This window comes from Ips typographus, linkage group LG2 (assembly GCF_016097725.1).
Source record: "Ips typographus isolate SLU linkage group LG2, UJ_Ityp_2.0, whole genome shotgun sequence".
Lineage (NCBI taxonomy): Eukaryota > Metazoa > Arthropoda > Insecta > Coleoptera > Curculionidae > Ips > Ips typographus.
Genome location: NC_138423.1, coordinates 7,680,790 through 7,700,710, shown reverse-complemented (window position 1 = coordinate 7,700,710; position 19,921 = coordinate 7,680,790). Strand labels below are relative to the sequence as shown.

Here is a 19,921-nt window from a genome sequence, read left to right as displayed (position 1 = left end):
GTCTGTTTATACTAGGTTGATGTTGTATAATAGTACTGCGTCACCGCATCTGCAGTTCTGCTCGACACTTCTCTATAGCCTATCCGACTACAAAATACGCGAGTTTCAAGTGGTTCAAAACAGACCAATGAGAACAATTTTGAAATGCAATAGGTACACTTCCATACACGCAATGCAGGAACCACTCAACATACTCCCTGTAGAACAAAAAATATCGTTTGATACCCATGTATTTGTGTATAAACTACAGAGTTAATTATTGCCTGATTACATTTGTAAAGATTTCATAATTAGTAGACAATGTAAATCAAATTTAGGTTTTAATTCATATGTTAGCAAATATTATTATAGAGTTTAAAATGTATCGTTATTGTTGGGTTTGTTTACTTTAGAATATTGATTTTGTTAGGGATGATTATATAAGTTTGAGATTTACGAAAGAAGCACAAAGGTGTGCGCTGGCATGTAAATCAATAGAAAATGTGTAGTACCTGTTAATACGTTGACGGGCGTGTACGGTTTCAGTTATTAAACTTATTTTTGGGGAACACGGGCCTATTATTTCGGAAATATATCCTTACACATATTAAATAAAAATTCATTCAATATAAAGGAATCGCCTAATGTACATAGAACTATTTAAAATAGAACTGCGAAAACACATTCGAGAAAAAATTTATATGTAATTTGCTAGTGATTTGCTTGTTGGTTAATTTTTGGGACATGTGTGCGTTGTATTGTTTTGTTTTTCATGTAGCATTATCGCTAAATAAATACCATTATTATTATTAATTAAAGTACAAATTTTAATAAATAGATCAAAATTGTACATAATGATTAAAACAAAAAATGTACAGTTTTTAACAAACAACCAAAAAAGCCCACTGAATTTTATAAAAAAGCAGATATGTTGATATTTCTATTGAAAATTAGGGTGCTTTTCCAATATTAAGTGAAAATTAGAAAAAAAAATTAAATCAAAAAAATTACAGTGTGTTTGAGATATAATGAGGTAAGTTTCCATCAAATTTCTTTCTTGTAAAAGACAAAAATATAAAACCAAACGGTTGGTTATTTGAGTTTTTCACATAAATTTTAAGTTTATGTGAAAAAAAGTGTAAATACAAAAGTTGTAGATTGTTTTATTACCTACAATTCCTTTTATTTGTACAAAATGTCTTCCTTTTTCAATGCTTTTCATTCTACTATTATTTTTTTATTTATTTTTTATCTTCAAAGGTTTCAGCCCTGTTCTATTATGCAGAGTTTAAACTTAAACGGTCCAAGAATTTATTTAAATTACCTGATACCTCAAGGGCTGTTTTGAAAGAAGAAGAGACCTCTAAATGCTAAGGACAACCTTCTAAACAGCGACAGAAGGTTCTACAAGTGTCTTATACCTTCCCAGAGTTGTTTTAAATTGTTAGAGGGCTTTATAGGACTGTTTTGGATACGTCAAAGACCTCTAAATGCTACTGAGAACTTTCTGAAAAGTTCCAGAGCCCCCTACCACTGTCTTAAACTTTCCCAGAACTATTATTTAAATTGCCAGAGGCTTCTAGAACCACTTTGACAGTACCCTAGACCTCTACAAGTGTCTTATACCTTTCTAGAGTTGTTTTATTTTGTCAGAAGCTTCTAGGAGCATTTTGAATCTGCCAAAGACTTCTAAGTGCTACTGACAACTTTCTAAAAAGTTTCAGACGCCTCTATAAGTGTCTTATACCTTTGCAGAGTTGTTTTAAATTGTCAGATACCTCTAGGACTGTTTGGAACGTGCCAAAGACCTCTAAATGCTATTGAGAACATTCTAAATTGTGCCAGAGACCCCTACAAGTGTCTTATACCTTTCTAGAGTTGTTTTAAATGGTCAGAGGCCTCTAGGACCATTTTGAAAGTTTCACAGATCTCTAAATTCTATTGAAACCCTTCTAAAAAGTGTCAGAGACCTCTAGAAGTGTCTTATACCTTTCTAGAGTTGTTTTATTTTGTCAGAAGCTTCTAGGAGCATTTTGAATCTGCCAAAGACTTCTAAGTGCTACTGACAACTTTCTAAAAAGTTTCAGAGGCCTCTTTAAGTGTCATACCTTTCCAGAGTTGTTTTAAATTGTCAGATACCTCTAGGACTGTTTGGAAGGTGCCAAAGACCTCTAAATGCTATTGAGAACATTCTAAATTCTGCCAGAGACCCCTACAAGTGTCTTAAACCTTCTCAAAGTCGTTTTAAATGGTCAGAGGCCTCTAAGACTGTTTGGAATGTGCCAAAGACCTCTAAATACTACTGATAAGTTTCTGAGAAGATCAAAAGCCTTCTACAACTGTCAAACTCTCCCAAAACTGTTTTAAATTGCCAGAGGGCTCTAGGACCATTTTGAAAGTTTCACAGATCTCTAGATGCTATTGAAACCCTTGTAAAAAGTGCCAGAGACCTCTACAAGTGTCTTAGACCATCTCAAAGTTGTTTTAAATGGTCAGAGGCCTCTAAGACTGTTTGGAATGTGCCAAAGACCTCTAAATGCTACTGAGAAGATCAAAAGCCTTCTACCACTGTCAAACTCTCCCAAAACTGTTTTAAATTGCCAGAGGCCTCTAGGACCATTTTGAAAGTTTCATAGACCTCTAGATGCTATTGAAATCCTTCTAAAAAGTGTCAGAGACCTCTACAAGTGTCTTAAACCTTCTCAGAGAAGTTTTAAGCTGTCAGAGACCTCTACAAGTGTCTTAAACCTTCTCAGAGAAGTTTTAAGCTGACAAGTTCAAAAGCCCCCTACAACTGTCTTAAACTTTCCCAAAACTGTTTTAAATTATCAGAGGTCGCTAGGAACATTCTAAACGTGCAGCTCTTTAAATAATATTGAAAACCTCCTAGAAAAGTAATCCAACTATCGGCAGCTCTGCATAAGAGACCCCATTTAAAAACTGACTTTTTTCCTGTAGAAGAAAAGGAAATTGCTATTCTAATCCAAACGAAATGTTGGTAAATCTTTGCTAAGGATGACAAAAAAACAAACCGCCAATTACAAAAATTACATCCTGCATTCTAGACTTGTGCTATTATAATGAACTCACCTAGTATCAGTCTCCTCACTGCCTCCTAAATCTGGCTTGTCATACGGTGAACACCACAGTACATGATTAGCTCTGATTAAATGTCTGGCATAAAATAAGTCAGCTCCAAAAATGGCAGCATCCTCAGGCAAATTTCCCACAGGAATATGGAAATATCGACTTTGCTCGACCATAATGTCCAAAGCGGATTCGCTGTTTAGATAATGACGCACCAAAGCTTTCGCTCCCAGTTTTTGCCAGTCCATGACATTGTATAAATCGTCTTCGTCCTAAAAAGAAAGAAAAAAACGCATATAATACACATTACACAATAGTTAGTAGTAGTACCTTGACGTGAATCCGGGTTTGAGGAAAATCCCCAAAAGCTCCAATGCCATTTTGCAACTGTTGAATATCCATCGTGCTTTGAACCGCTAACAACGTTGCTCCCTTCTTTTCATCTTTGTACGCTTGAAGGGCTTTGTTCAGCAACTTATAGACCTGAGTCAAGTCAGTTTCTACGCGAACTTCAAACTGGATGCCTTCCGGAGGCAAAAGATTGTCACTAACTTTTTCCTTTCTGTAAAAAATTGTTATGCAACGCGGCATAATTTTAGAAAAACAACTTACTTGGCCGCTCGCTCTGAAGCATACAAATTTGCCATGTTAGGCATCAAATTTGTTCGGACTGTATCGACTACAATCACCAAAGACTTTTTTAGAGGTGTGAGAAACAGTCCGAACATATGTTGGCGTTTTGACGCGTGTCTGTAAAAGAAGTCGAGTTTGTTATTTAGTTTACGAGTCAAAAAATCGTAATCTACGTAAAAAAGCGTCTTGATCATGTAAAAGTCAGTTTCACCAAACTCTCATAATAACAAAGTTAGAGGGACTTGACGAAAATTACAGGAAAAAGTAATTTCTAATACCAAAAACTCCTTCCTGAAAATAGTTGTCAACACGTGAAAAGCTGATATTTCATAAGAATATGGTTCCTTAATATTTTGTACAGATTTTAATGCTTTTGCAAAAGGGACAGTTAGAAGAAATAACTAATACCATACGTAAACACGGAAAATTAAGTTTGGCAATATTGCAACATTTTATGTGAAATCCGAAGTTTTACACCAAATTTATTTTTTGTTGAAACTTTTCTGATCATTAACGTATGGGTCGTTTAGAAACGAATTACGTCATACAAAACCGGCTCCTACGTCACGAGGCACGTCGCGTCTCCTAAAATTCCTATTCTGCGAATTCGCGACCTGTTTAATTAAATTTAATTTTCTTTGTTGTCTTGCATACTTAAGACATGTTGGTCACGTTTTGAATATATCTTCTTACTAAAAAAATCTTCAACGGTTTTTATATCCAAAAATAAGTCTAATTTGCAAAACAAAGAATTTACAAACTTTTTTTTTTGTAAATTGGTTTTCAAATCAATAGAAAATGTTAGCGATTATTAATGTTTATTAGATATTATCTATTAATACTTTTCACAGACATGTAGCACTTCTTGTCAGATGGCCGGAAGGCTCCAAATAGTATCAAAAACCTCCCAAAAGTTATGAGAGGGCTCTTCAAGTGTCTTAAACTTTAGAAAAATCGTTTAAAATGACCAGAAACCTCTATAAGTACCCTAAACCATAGAAAAATCGAATAAAATGGCCAGAAGACTGTAAATACTATCAAAAACCTCCAAAAAATTATGAGAGAGCTCTACAAGTGTCTTGAACTTTAGAATAAATCGTTTAAAATGACCAGAAACCTCTATAAGTACCCTAAACCATAGAAAAATCGAAAAAAATGGACAGAAGACTCTAAATACTATCAAAAACCTCCAAAAATTATGAGAGAGCTCTAAAAGTGTCTTAAACCTTAGAAAATTCGTTTAAAATGACCAGAAACCTCTATAAGTACCTTAAACTATAGAAAAATCGAATAAAATGGTCAGAAGACTGCAAATACTATCAAAAACCTCTAAAAAATTATGAGAGGGCTCTTCAAGTGTTTTAATCCTTAGAAAAATCGTTTAAAATGACCAGAAATTTTTATAAGTACCCTAAACTATAGAAAAATCGAATAAAATGGCCAGAAGACTGTAAATACTATCAACAACCTCCAAAAAATTATGAGAGGGCTCTTCAAGTGTCACAAACCTTAGAAAAATCGTTTAAAATGACCAGAAACTTCTATAAGTACCCTGAACCATAGAAAAATCAAATAAAATGGCCAGAAGACTCTAAATACTATCAAAAATCTCTAAAAAATTATGAGAGGGCTCTGAAATTGTCTTAAACTTTAGCAAAATGATTTCAAATGACCAGAATCTTCTATAAGTACCCTGAACCATAGAAAAATCGAATAAAATGGCCAGAAGACTCTAAATACTATCAAAAATCTCTAAAAAATTATGAGAGGGCTCTGAAATTGTCTTAAACTTTAGCAAAATGATTTCAAATGACCAGAAACTTCTATAAGTACCCTAAACCATAGAAAAATCGAAAAAAATGGACAGAAGACTCTAAATACTATCAAAAACCTCCAACAGAGCCTCTACAAGTGTCTTATACCTTTCCAGAATTGTTTTAGATTGTCAGATGCCTCTAGAACTGTTTGGAATGTGCCAAAGACTTCTAAATGCTACTGAGAACTTTCTGACAAGTTTAAAAGCCCCCTACAACTGTCTTAAACTTTCCCAAAACTATTTAAATTGCTCGAGGCCTCTAGGAGCATTCTGAACGTGCAGCTCTCTAAATAATATTGAAAACCTCCTAGAAAAATAATCCAACTATCGGCAGCTCTGCATAAGAGACCCCATTTAAAAACTGACTTTTTTCCTGTAGAAGAAAAGGAAATTGCTATTCTAATCCAAACGAAATGTTGGTAAATCTTAGCTAAGGATGAACTACAAGTGTCTTAAACCTTAGAAAAAATCGTTTAAAATGACCAGAAGCTTCTACAAGTGTCCTAAACCTCAGAAAAATTGTCAGAACTCTCTTCAAGTGTCCTAAACCTTAGAAAAACAGTTCAAAATAGCAAAAATTCTTTAGAAGTGTCAAAAACATTAAAAAAACGTTTATAAAGGCCAGAAGATTAAAAAATTATCAAAAACGTCCTAAAAATTTATAAGTATCCCAAATCTTAAAAAAAAATTATAATGCATAGAAGTCTCTAAACATTACCGAAAACCTACTAAATATTGTCAGACCATTCTGTACAAGTGCTCTAAACCTTAAAAAAATCATTTAAAACATTCAGAAAATTTTAGAAGTGTCCTAAACCTTTAAAAATTGTTTAAAAAAACCAGAGTTTTTAGACAAGTGTTTTAAACTTTAGAAAAATTATTTATAATGGTCATAGGCCTCTAAATACTATTAAAAACCTAATGACACTTTAATGTTTCCTAGTGTGGACTTAGAGGAACTTGTGAACTCTAACACCATTTAGTAATGACAAACCATTTTCTCTTCAATAATAGTTGAGAAACACGCAAAGGAATAATTAATAATCACACTAGAACAGACAATATCGCAAGCGCTGAACTGAAACGTGCCTCCTGACGTCATACGGCACTTAAACCGAAACTCGTCGTTTTGAAGCGCGTGGTTTGGTCAGAATTAGAAAAAAGTTTTTCATATGTAATTAATCAATTAAATAATATAATATGTACTATTGCCCTGTCAGAAGATAGGTTGTTATGAGAGTAGGTGAACTGAAACTTACCGATGATGATAAAAATATAAATGCCTCACGGAATCCTTAACCAAATATGGCTGTTTGATTAACGAAACCGTGTCCAATTCGTCTAAGGTAAAAGTGTCCAGACTGGTAACGCCCCTCGACACTTTAACGACGCAACTAGTAGAAATTAAAGCTCTAAACATCAAGGGAGTTTTCGTTTCGTAGATACCCTCCACTGCCGGATCCGATATAGCAGTTTGCAATAACTCCCTAAAATTTGCTATAATGAAAAACCTCTTAAAAAAACTTCAGCAGCAACGTTACTCTTGGTTTTCTAAAAACAATTCCTCGGTAGTGGAGTAGCGGTAAAGGTTGTACACGTGTCGCGCCCTGGGCAATGTGCGATTAACTTTTTTAAATAAACCGCACTCGTCAACCCCTTTCGGGGTTTTTAAATTGGCGTAATAAATACGAGGGACTTGCAGCTTAACGGAGTATAACTCAGTATCCACCAAAGCCCACAACTTAAATACGCCCGGTGAGTTTGAAGATGCAATTTGCAGCACTTGCCAGGGCGTGGTCAGTAAGGCCCGTTGGGTTTTTTGAAGAAACGTTCCTAAAGTACCTGGAGCCGATGACCTGCAAAGTTTCTTTTGATGTTATATTTATCTATCAAACTATAAACTTAGATACATCTACTGGTTTTTCAAAAAAATCTATAACACAATAGAGATAAATTAAAAATCAACTATTGAGAGAAATATTAATAAAATTTGAACGTTTTAAAAGTAGTTTACTACTTTAAAGTATTTAAATTTTACTGAAAATTTGGTTTCCTTATTTTTACGTTGTTAACTGACTGAAACTGAACTGAAATATGAACTCTAAACTCGGACATATGCAAGTAGTTAGTTAGAGCTCATCCAGAATACCCGACTCCCTGAGGAACCAAATAACTGCTCTGGATGAGAGGTTGTCCAGGTCTCCTGGGCGTACATCCGCCCGTCCAAATATGAAGGACCTGTAGTTGGTCAGAGCCGGACAGCGGAACAGTAGGTGCACGGCCGACTCGTCATCTTCCATACACCAGCGGCATTCGGCGTTTTCCGCCAGGCTTATCCGGTGCATGTGAGCCCTTAGCTGACAGTAACTGATGTACAGCGCCGTCACTACCCTCAGGTGTGGTCTGCTGAGTTGCAGGAGATTGTTGTTCTGTTCTTAGAGGGTCCCCTAATAAATTCCTTGGAGTGAGCCAACCCTGTAGTTCTCAGCCATAGGTCGGAGTGATCCTGATAACACCACTCCGTAATGTTTTTCTTTGCTTCACCGTGCGCCATATCGAGTGCCGGTTCTGGGCCGATGTAGGCCGCCTCCGAACCCAGCTTAGCCAGTTCGTCGGCTTTGGCATTCCCTGTGAAGTCGGAGTCACCCGGAATCCACATTAGGGTAACGCTGTTGGATTTTCCAAGAGTGTTAAGGACTTCATGACAGCCCAGGACCGCCTTTGACACAAAGCGACCGAACAGCGGCCTCACTGTCTGTGAAGATTTTTATCGATTTCCGCCTAGGGGGGTTTTTATTCATCATTCTCCCTAGAGCAGATCTCGATGGCGTAGAGTTCAGCCTGCAGGACCGTCGGTGTTTGTCCCAGTCCCTCAGTCAGACAGACCCCCAGCCTTGGCACAGAAACCCCCGGCTACAGTCCTTTTTGAGGACTTTGAGTCGTCCGTAAACCAGCAGATATCTAGCTCGGAGTAGGTCATCAGCCCGTTCTGCCCAGTCCACTCCCGATGGTACGAGGGTCCTGTAGCAGAAATCGGTGACATCCGTGCCCGGCAGAACATTGGAGGGCATAGCAAGGGACTCGCGATTTAGAATTTCCGAAGTGGCTCCATGTATGTGTGGCCAGGACACGGGTAATATGGAAGAGCCGGTAGGAGGCCATCATTGCCTCTCTCTTCAGCGGGAGCTGAAGGGGGGATAAGTTAAGGAGGCACTCTAACGCGGACGTGGGCGTTGTCTTGAACGCCCCCGTGGTTAAAAGTCTTTGGATTGAAGACAGATTGAGAAGTTTCTTCGCTACGGTGCTCTGGAGGCTTTTACCGTACCAGACTATGGCCCCGTAGGTCAGCACAGGTATAATTGTGCTGGTGTAAAGCCAGTATAGCTGCTGGAGCCCTAGACCTCAGGATATGCAAGTATCGAACATTGAAAATTACCCAACGAAACTTTCCGAAGTGTTGTGTCAAACTGTCTTCTGAGTCTTGAAAGTATTATTTACAAGAGATTCTCAAACGGTTTTTGCAGGTCAGAAACACTAAAATGGCCTCCTTTAAAATGTCACCAGAATTTTGAAAACTATTTTCAGTTGGATTCTAGGCGCCCTCTAGCGGCTAAACGGTTTAACTTACCAACCGGTGTTCTTCTGTTTAGAAAGCCCATTTCATTGGCTATCTGTTGACTTACATAAGTTTATGCAGTGTGTCCAGGATAAGGAGGGCCACTATGGGGATCTTGAAAACGGTTGGAGATACAGATTTGGTTGAATGGGAGAAAAGTTGCGTAATTATGGACTTAATAAAATGACATTTAGAAAACATCTTAATTTATTTTATATCTTATTTTTTTGTGAGGTTAATATTGGGCCTAGACCAAAACTAATAATAACACTTCTCCACAGCAACTTGTAAAGTTCTTTAAAGTGGCACTATCAGTTTTTCGTTTCGACGTTTTGTTTTTACGAAACCATCATCAACTTTTTATTTTGAATTCAATAATGTATTCAACTTTACTTTTTTACTTTTGAAATAATGGAGAGAACTGTTTTTTTTTTCTTATTTTTAGGTATAAACTAATAATAACCATTTAAATAACCTAAACAATTTATTTGCATAAACAATTTTTAATTAAAAAAAATAACACAAAATAATTTTCAGATCCGTAATAGGACATTACTTTATTAAGCTCAAAAAACAGTAAAACACATTTAAACCATAAAGTGACATACATCACTGAATTTGGAATAAAAATGGCTTTTAGAATCTGATATTAAAAACCAATGAGCGTCGCATTTAAAAAATGAGGTTGATGATGGTTCCACAAAAACGAAACGTCGGAATGAAAAACTAATAATGCCACTTTAAATAGCTTTACAAGTTGCTGTGGAGAAGTGTCATTAGTTTTGATCTAGGTCCAATATTAACGTCACAAAAAATAAAATGCAAAATCAAAAAATTCATTTTTTCCAAAATATCTCAAAAACCAAAAAATATGTTGGTTTTCTAAATGTCCTTTTATTAAGGCCATGATTACGCAACTTTTCTCCCATTTAACCAAATCTGTATCTCTAACCGTTTCCAAGATCATTTGGAAAGCCCAAGTCTTACGATTGAGTGAAATACTACATCAAAAAAGTAATCAACTTTGACGCCCTCTAGCGGACGAACCGTCAAACCAATTAACTAAAATTGTCATATTTTTACAAAGCCCATTTTATTGGCTATCCATCGACATATAAAAGTCCATACATTACGTGTCAAATAAGACAGTTATTTACGATTTAACACACGATTTTTTTCATTTCAAATAAAAGAAAGTCAAAATAGCCGCTAAAAGTCAGGTGACACTTCACCAAAAAACGGTCAAAATGACGGAATTGCGTATCACGTGACTTTGACAGAACAAAAAAGTAAACAAATTTTCGAAAAAAGCACGTAAAATTGGAAAAACTATAGTTGGAATAAAAAAATTAAAAACATATCAAAAATTACGTAAATGTTAAGTGTAAAAGGGAAAAGTTGTAGAAAATGTTTCTCTCTACAAGAGGCACACTTTTGCCCTAAAAGGCTTTTTTAGGTAGATATTCCGTAAAACAGAGTCAAAGCACATAAAAGTGCTGTAAAAAATCCCTAAACCAGTTCAACCAAACGAAACTCGATTATTTCAAAAAATATCAAAACAGAGCAAGAGAGAAAAGTTGTAGGGAATTTTACGCTCTACAAGATTGCATTAGTGTACTTTTGCTCTAAATGGTCTCCTTAGAGAGATATTGAGATATTCTCTAAAAACAGAGTCAAAGCACATAAAAGTGCTGTAAAAAATCCCTAAACAAGTTCAACCAAGTGAAACTCGATTATTTCAAAAAATATCAAAACAGAGCAAGAGAGAAAAGTTGTAGGGAATTTTACGCTCTACAAGATTGCATTAGTGTACTTTTGCTCTAAAGGGTCTCCTTAGGGAGATATTCTCTAAAAACAGAGTCAAAGCACATAAAACTGCTGTAAAAAATCCCTAAACAAGTTCAACCAAGCGTAACTCGATTATTTCAAAAAATATCAAAACAGAGCAAGAGAGAGAAGTTGTAGGGAATTGTACGCTTTACAAGATTGCATTAGTGTACTTTTACTCTAAAGGGTCTCCTTAGGGAGATATTCTCTAAAAACAGAGTCAAAGCACACAAAAGTGCCGTAAAAATTCCCTAAACAAGTTCAACCAAGCGTAACTCGATTATTTCAAAAAATATCAAAACATAGCAAGAGAGAAAAGTTGTAGGGAATTGTACGCTCTACAAGATTGCATTAGTGTACTTTTACCCTAAAGCGTCTCCTTAGAGAGATATTCTCTAAAAACTGAGTCAAAGCACATAAAAGTGCCATGAAAATTCCCTAAACAAGTTCAACCAAGCGTAACTCGATTATTTCAAAAAATATAAAAACAGAGCAAGAGAGAAAAGTTGTAGGGAATTGTACGCTTTACAAGATTGCATTAGTGTACTTTTGCCCTAAAGGGTCTCCTTAGGGAGATATTCTCTAAAAACAGAGTCAAAGCACATAAAGTTGCTGTAAAAATTCCCTAAACAAGTCCAACCAAGCGCAACTCGATTATTTCAAAAAAAATCAAAACAGAGCAAGAGAGAAAAGTTGTAGGGAATTTTACGCTCTACAAGATTGCATTAGTGTACTTTTGCTCTAAAGGGTCTGCTTAGGGAGATATTCTCTAAAAACAGAGTCAAAGCACATAAAAGTGCTGTAAAAAATCCCTAAACAAGTTCAACCAAGCGCAACTCGATTATTTCAAAAAATATCAAAACAGAGCAAGAGAGAGAAGTTGTAGGGAATTGTACGCTTTACAAGATTGCATTAGTGTACTTTTGCTCTAAAGGGTCTCCTTAGGGAGATATTCTCTAAAAACAGAGTCAAAGCACACAAAAGTGCCGTAAAAATTCCCTAAACAAGTTCAACCAAGCGTAACTCGATTATTTCAAAAAATATCAAAACATAGCAAGAGAGAAAAGTTGTAGGGAATTGTACGCTCTACAAGATTGCATTAGTGTACTTTTGCTCTAAAGGGTCTCCTTAGAGAGATATTCTCTAAAAACAGAGTCAAAGCACATAAAAGTGCTGTAAAAAATCCCTAAACAAGTTCAACCAAGCGTAACTTGATTATTTCAAAAAATATCAAAACAGAGCAAGAGAGAAAAGTTGTAGGGAATTTTACGCTCTACAAGATTGCATTAGTGTACTTTTGCTCTAAAGGGTCTCCTTAGAGAGATATTCTCTAAAAACAGAGTCAAAGCACATAAAAGTGCTGTAAAAAATCCCTAAACAAGTTCAACCAAGCGTAACTTGATTATTTCAAAAAATATCAAAACAGAGCAAGAGAGAGAAGTTGTAGGGAATTGTACGCTTTACAAGATTGCATTAGTGTACTTTTGCTCTAAAGGGTCTCCTTAGGGAGATATTCTCTAAAAACAGAGTCAAAGCACACAAAAGTGCCGTAAAAATTCCCTAAACAAGTTCAACCAAGCGCAACTCGATTATTTCAAAAAATATCAAAACAGAGCAAGAGAGAAAAGTTGTAGGGACGTTTACGCTCTACAAGATTGTATTAGTGTACTTTTACCCTAAAGCGTCTCCTTAGAGAGATATTCTCTAAAAACTGAGTCGAAGCACATAAAAGTGCCGTGAAAATTCCCTAAACAAGTTCAACCAAGCGTAACTCGATTATTTCAAAAAATATCAAAACAGAGCAAGAGAGAGAAGTTGTAGGGAATTGTACGCTTTACAAGATTGCATTAGTGTACTTTTGCCCTAAAGGGTCTCCTTAGAGAGATATTCTCTAAAAACTGAGTCGAAGCACATAAAAGTGCCGTGAAAATTCCCTAAACAAGTTCAACCAAGCGTAACTCGATTATTTCAAAAAAAATCAAAACAGCAAGAGAGAGAAGTTGTAGGGAATTGTACGCTCTACAAGATTGCATTAGTGTACTTTTGCTCTAAAGGGTCTCCTTAGGGAGATATTCTCTAAAAACAGAGTCAAAGCACACAAAAGTGCCGTAAAAATTCCCTAAACAAGTTCAACCAAGCGCAACTCGATTATTTCAAAAAATATCAAAACAGAGCAAGAGAGAAAAGTTGTAGGGACGTTTACGCTCTACAAGATTGTATTAGTGTACTTTTGTCCTAAAGGGTCTCCTTAGAGAGATATTCTCTAAAAACAGAGTCAAAGCACATAAAAGTGCTGTAAAAAATCCCTAAACAAGTTAAACCAAGCATAACTCGGTTATTTCAAAAAATATCAAAACAGAGCAAGAGAGAAAAGTTGTAGGAAATTTTACGCTCTACAAGATTGCATTAGTGTACTTTTACCCTAAAGCGTCTCCTTAGAGAGATATTCTCTAAAAACTGAGTCGAAGCACATAAAAGTGCCGTGAAAATTCCCTAAACAAGTTCAACCAAGCGTAACTCGATTATTTCAAAAAAAATCAAAACAGCAAGAGAGAGAAGTTGTAGGGAATTGTACGCTCTACAAGATTGTATTAGTGTACTTTTGCCCTAAAGGGTCTCCGTAGGGAGATATTCTCTAAAAACAGAGTCAAAGCACATAAAAGTGCTGTAAAAAATCCCTAAACAAGTTAAACCAAGCGTAACTCGGTTATTTCAAAAAATATCAAAACAGAGCAAGAGAGAAAAGTTGTAGGAAATTTTACGCTCTACAAGATTGCATTAGTGTACTTTTACCCTAAAGGGCTTCCTTAGGGAGATATTTCTTAAAATGTCAGTACATACAAAAAAATAAAAAAATTATGAAAAATCGTGTTTGGAAAAAAAACTCAGCGAAAAACTCAAAATAGAAAAATTTTGACTAAAGTTGTATCATAAATCCTACCTTAAAACGGCCAAACTTCCTTTTGTTTTTCTCTTTTTGTTCCGATTTCCCATATTTTTTTGCAAACATTGAAACAGCCACTTTCGTTTTTGAAAAGCTATCCAAGCTTGATGACTTTCCTAAAACCAAATCCACTCTGAATTTGTCCTATAAAACCACAAAGTAACTGCCGTACATTGGTACTACCCCACTGTGGCGGATTTCCTAAAACCTCCCTCCAAGTCTTGTCGAGTTCTTCTTCAGTAAACTGGTTTTCTTTATCGGAGCCCCGCTTTCTCTTACTAACGTTTACGATAGGTTTTTTGAATTGAGGCGATTGTTTTTTAGCCCCAAAATCCTCGATATCGTCTAAAAATTTTAATAAAATCGTTTTCCAAAAATTCAACAGTAGAATTAAGGTCGTACTAATCTGATTCTGCTGATTATTCACGGGTTTGGCACCTTTAGAAAACATGTCGGTAATCCTTCTTTGTTTGTAAGTGTCATTTTTCTCCAACATTTTTTTGTGCAGCCAATCAGGATGTCGTACTCGAGGCACAGGGTTTGCAACCTAATTTTTTTTGCAATTTGAATTTATTTCTAGTGATGGGCGTACATTAACCATGATCGGTTGTTTACCGGTAAGGTAAAGTAAAATTGCATTGCATTTTTAGAGATTTTGGTTTATCAATAATAAAATAAATGAAGTAAAACTTTTCTAAGTGATTCTTACTGCCTTTTCTAAAAAAATTGCGTTTTCAGCTTTTTATCACTTTTCTTTATTCATCTCATGTTTAAATTATGACAAATAATATGAAGGGTGCACGGGAAAAACAAGCTAAGTCAATTTTTGGCCAAATTGAGAAAACAGCTTCACCTGATAGACAATAGCGATGCTATACAGGGTCCAAACTTAGTCAGAAGAAAATCGAGCTACGTCGTCTAATAGAACATATTTTAGGATAGGCGTACACGGGAATGACCTACTTACCTTTCAATCTTTTTAGTAACTAATTAGTTTAATAATTTTTTATCAATAAAAAACAAACAAGTTTTCAACTAATTATTTTTTGACATACATTTTAATTTATGAATTACCTTGTTTGCTACTTAAGCTTGATGAATTTAATATTTATAATATAAATCTGGTGAAAAACAGGCTAAGTCAAGACCTATTTTTGTATCTTCTTCAACAAAAACCTTGTAATTATTATATTAAATAAAAAAGCATGCTGCTTTATATATAAAAAAATATTTATGTTTCTAATGTCTATGGGTGACCAGTTAACAACGATTTTAGAGATAAAACTGCTGTACTCAAAAACTTCAAAATTTGACTTAGCTTGTTTTTCCCGTGCACCCTTCATATGTTTTTGAAATGAGGAAAATGACGCAAATCTGAAAATATTCTATAAACAACTTGTAATTTACATACCAGTAATTTACTATTGCAAATTTTGACATTAGTCACAGTTATCACGTGATTTTTGGAGGATAATTTAGCTAGGCCGTCACGTGACCACTGTCAAAATAACAGTCATAAATCTCAGAAACACGTTTTGTATACGTTAGATATACGTTTTGTATCGAATACTGCAAGAACACTTTTCTAAATCCTGCTTTAAATCCTGAACAAAATCTCCCGCAAAACCCACTTGGAGTGAGAAAATGATTGTTTTAAGCACATTTTTGAAATTCCCATTAAATTTCCCATCTAATAACATGAAAAACAATCCAAAATTTAGTACAGTCAAGGAGAAAAGCGGTGTCAAAGTTTGAACTGCCAGAAACACAATTTGAAAAGACAGTCAGGGACAAAATTTACTGAAAAACCCACTTGGAGTGAGAAAATTAATATTTTAAGCACATTTTTGTAATACTCCTTAAATTTTCCATCCAATAACATGAAAAACATTACAAAATTTGGTACAGTCAGGGAGAAAAACGGTGTCAAAGTTTGAATTGCCAGAAACACAACTTGAAAGGACAGGCAGGAACAAAATCGCCTGTAAACCCACGGAGTGAGAAAATTAATGTTTTAAGCACATTTTTGGAATCCTTATTAAATTTCCCATCCAATAACCTGAAAAACACTATAAAGCTTGGTACAGTCAGGGAGAAAAGCGCTGTCAAATTTTGAACTGCCAAAAACATAGTTTGAAAAGACAGTCAGCGACAAAATTGACTGAAAAACCCACTTGGAGTGAGAAAATTAATGTTTTAAGCACATTTTTGGAATCCTCATTAAATTTCCCATCTAATAACATGAAAAACAATCCAAAATTTAGTTCACTCAAGGAAAAGCGGTGTCAAAGTTTGAACTGCTAGAAACACAATTTGAAAAGACAGTCAGGGACAAAATTTACTGAAAAACCCACTTGGAGTGAGAAAATTAATATTTTAAGCACATTTTTGTAATACTCTTTAAATTTTCCATCCAATAACATGAAAAACATTTAAAAATTTGGTACAGTCAGGGAGGAAAACGGTGTCAAAGCTTGAATTGCCAGAAACACAATTTGAAAGGACATTCAGGAACAAAATCGCCTGTAAAACCCACTTGGAGTGAGAAAATTAATGTTTTAAGCACATTTTTGGAATCCTCGTTAAATTTCCCATCCAATAACCTGAAAAACACTGCAAAGTTTGGTACAGTCAGGGAGAAAAGCGCTGTCAGAGTTCGAACTGCCAGAGACATAGTTTGAAAGGAGAGTCAGGGACGAAATTGCTTGTAAAACCCACTTGGAGTGAGAAAATTAATGTTTTAAGCACATTTTTGGAATCCTCGTTAAATTTCCCATCCAATAAACTGAAAAACACTGCAAAGTTTGGTACAGTCAGGGAGTAAAACGGTGTCAAAGTTTGAATTGCCAAAAACACAATTTGAAAGGACAGTCAGGAAGAAAATCGCCTTGAAAACCCACTTGGAGTGAGAAAATTAATGTTTTAAGCACATTTTTGGAATCCTCATTAAATTTCCCATCCAATAACCTGAAAAACACTGCAAAGTTTGGTACAGTCAGGGAGAAAAGCGCTGTCAAAGTTTGAACTGCCAGAAACACAGTTTAAAAGGACAGTCAGGGACAAAATCGCCTGTAAAACCCACTTGGAGTGAGAAAATTAATGTTTTAAGCACATTTTTGAAATCCTCATTAAATTTCCCATCCAATAACCTGAAAAACAGTGCAAAGTTTGGTACAGTCTGGGAGAAAAGCGCCGTCAAAGTTTGAACTGCCAGAAACACAGTTTAAAAGGACAATCAGGGACAAAATCGCGTGTAAAACACACTTGGAGTGAGAAAATTAATGTTTTAAGCACATTTTAGGAATCCTCATTAAATTTCCCATCCAATAACCTGAAAAAAACTACAAAATTTGGTACAGTCAGGGGAAAAGCGCTGTCAAAATTTGAAATGTCAGAAACATAGTATTTGTAATTTACCGGTCAAATTTTCCTGGTAAAGTAAAATATTTACTTTACCGATAATACACCCATCACTATTTAGTTCCAACCAAATAATAACCCTTACCCCTTGCATAGCAGCCGGAATTGTAATAATCTTCTGGATTGTTCCTCCCAAACGCTCGATATAATAGCTCCAATCTAAAATATCGCGAATATCGACTTGGTTTATTGAAGCATCTTTGAGCCATTTCCTCAAGTAGTGCTTTTGCACAGCTTCCTCCGCCTGGAATATTGCTAAAGGAATCGCCCTAAAACAAAACCATTTTCTTTAATGAATAAAACTAAACCTAGCAAGTTGAACCGTTCTGTAACTGGAGCACCAAGGGGTTTTCTTGAAATAACATATTTACAAGCCAATCCAGCGTCTTTGACCATTTGGTCACCTAAAAACTCGGCTAGACGCTTTGCGGTACTAATCGAGGAGCTCTTTTGCGCTCCGTAATCTTCTAATTTTTTCGACATTGAACGATTCTCGGAAATCAAATCGAAAAGTTCGGAATCGGGCATGTTTTTTCCATGCGTAAACAGAACGTCCAACCAATAATCCGCGACCTGTTAGAGAATCAAATACAATTTGAAAATTGTAAAATAAACCGATTAATTTACCTGGGCTACGGCTGCATAACAAGATTCGAGTGTTTCACCTTTTAAAAACGCTTCAAATACGGACGATTGAAAGTTTTTGATTAGTTGAAGCTCGCCTCGTCGTTTTACCTCAAATCTGAGCAAAAAACTCTTATTAAAACCTTACAAAAAGGTAAATAAAGTTTGTAACTAAAAAAACAAGAAAAAAAATTTAATGTGGCTTACCCTTTTAATTCAGCTAAAGATCCATCAAAATTAAACACGGCGTATCGCTTTTTCAGTTTTTTGCCCTCTTCTTTGCTAGCTGGTAATACCATAGCTTTGTACGGTCCGTCCACCTCGAAAAAGATGGAATTCTCACTCTGAATTTTATATTCAAACGTTTCACCGTTCACTAGCTCATGATACTGGTGATTTGTAAAATGTTCTTTTACCTGAAAATGTTGTTTTTCTTTAAATAATCCAGAAAATCATAATACTAGTGACGTCTAAACACTAACAAGTGTATATATAATTTGTTCTTGTTAAAAAGTTGTTTTTATATAACTAACCTAAGTTTTGTTAGTGTCGTTTAAATTCATTCCTTTTTTTTTAATAAATGGAAATTAAACTTATGAATGTGGTTTAATTCAACAGAAAATGACAAAGTTATAAATACAGGTACGCATCTGTTGTTTTATACACATATTTTGTTGTCTAATAAATAAATATTTCAGGACATTATTGTATGATGGTTATTAAACTTTTGGACACTTGGACGGTGAGACATTGATGTCCGACCACTGAAGAGTGTTACTAGGACACTCCTCTATCCGGTAGACGTTCAGAACAAACGCGGACGAATTACGTGTCCAATTGATATTTTAAAGAAATGCAACGTAGTAAACAGTATAAATTTAGAATATCAATTTAATTTTGAGACACTTTCCCGGTGAGACATTGATGTCCGATCACTGCAGAGTCTTACTAGGACACCCCTCTATAATGTCCCGCAGTCGTTCAGAACAAACGCGGACGAATTAAGTGTCCAATGGACGGTTATTGGAATGTAACGGAGTAAACAGTATAAGTTTAGAATAACAATTTAATTTTGGGACACTTGGACGGTGAGACATTGATGTCCGATCACTACAGAGTCTTACTAAGACACCCCTCTATAATGTCCCGCAGTAGTTCAGAACAAACGCGGACGAATTAAATGTCCAATAGACATTTTATAGGAATGTAGCGGAGTAAACAGTATAAATTTAGAATATCAATTTAATTTTGGGACACTTGCACGGTGAGACATTGATGTCCGATCACTGCAGAGTCTTACTAGGACACCCCTCTATAATGTCCCGCAGTCGTTCAGAACAAACGCGGACGAATTAAATGTCCAACAGACATTTTATAGGAATGTAGCGGAGTAAACAGTATAAATTTAGAATATCAATTTAATTTTGGGACACTTGCACGGTGAGACATTGATGTCCGATCACTGCAGAGTCTTACTAGGACACCCCTCTATAATGTCCCGCAGTCGTTCAGAACAAACGCGGACGAATTAAATGTCCAATAGACATTTTATAGGAATGTAGCGGAGTAAACAGTATAAATTTAGAATATCAATTTAATTTTGGGACACTTAGACGGTGAGACATTGATGTCCGATCACTGCAGAGTCTTACTAGGACACCCCTCTATAATGTCCCGCAGTCGTTCAGAACAAACGCGGACGAATTAAGTGTCCAATGGATGGTTAAAGGAATGTAACGGAGTAAACAGTATAAATTTAGAATATCAATTTAATTTTGGGACACTTGCACGGTGAGACATTGATGTCCGATCACTGCAGAGTCTTACTAGGACACCCCTCTATAATGTCCCGCAGTCGTTCACAACAAACGCGGACGAATTAAGTGTCCAATGGACGGTTATTGGAATGTAACGGAGTAAACAGTATAAGTTTAGAATAACAATTTAATTTTGGGACACTTGGACGGTGAGACAT

At 35.6% G+C, this 19,921-nt stretch overlaps 1 protein-coding gene across 3 annotated transcripts in view; it reads right to left on the bottom strand.

The window, feature by feature from the left end:
• PolE1 (DNA polymerase epsilon catalytic subunit 1) overlaps window positions 1-19,921 on the bottom strand; it is a 69,573-nt gene that overhangs the window by 23,933 nt on the left and 25,719 nt on the right. For 2 of the 3 annotated variants that reach the window (XM_081974433.1, XM_081974432.1), the window contains exons 15-26: window positions 18,154-18,362; window positions 17,950-18,064; window positions 17,645-17,895; window positions 17,408-17,591; window positions 14,305-14,449; window positions 14,075-14,247; window positions 13,900-14,018; window positions 7,057-7,371; window positions 6,775-7,002; window positions 3,679-3,816; window positions 3,397-3,628; window positions 3,070-3,338 (exon numbers count right to left, since the gene is read on the bottom strand). In XM_081974433.1, coding sequence (XP_081830559.1) covers window positions 3,070-3,338; window positions 3,397-3,628; window positions 3,679-3,816; window positions 6,775-7,002; window positions 7,057-7,371; window positions 13,900-14,018; window positions 14,075-14,247; window positions 14,305-14,449; window positions 17,408-17,591; window positions 17,645-17,895; window positions 17,950-18,064; window positions 18,154-18,362 — 2,378 coding nt within the window. Of the gene's footprint in view, window positions 1-3,069; window positions 3,339-3,396; window positions 3,629-3,678; window positions 3,817-6,774; window positions 7,003-7,056; window positions 7,372-13,899; window positions 14,019-14,074; window positions 14,450-17,407; window positions 17,592-17,644; window positions 17,896-17,949; window positions 18,065-18,153; window positions 18,363-19,921 lie in introns of all 3 variants that reach the window. The other variant, XM_081974431.1, reaches the window with a different exon arrangement.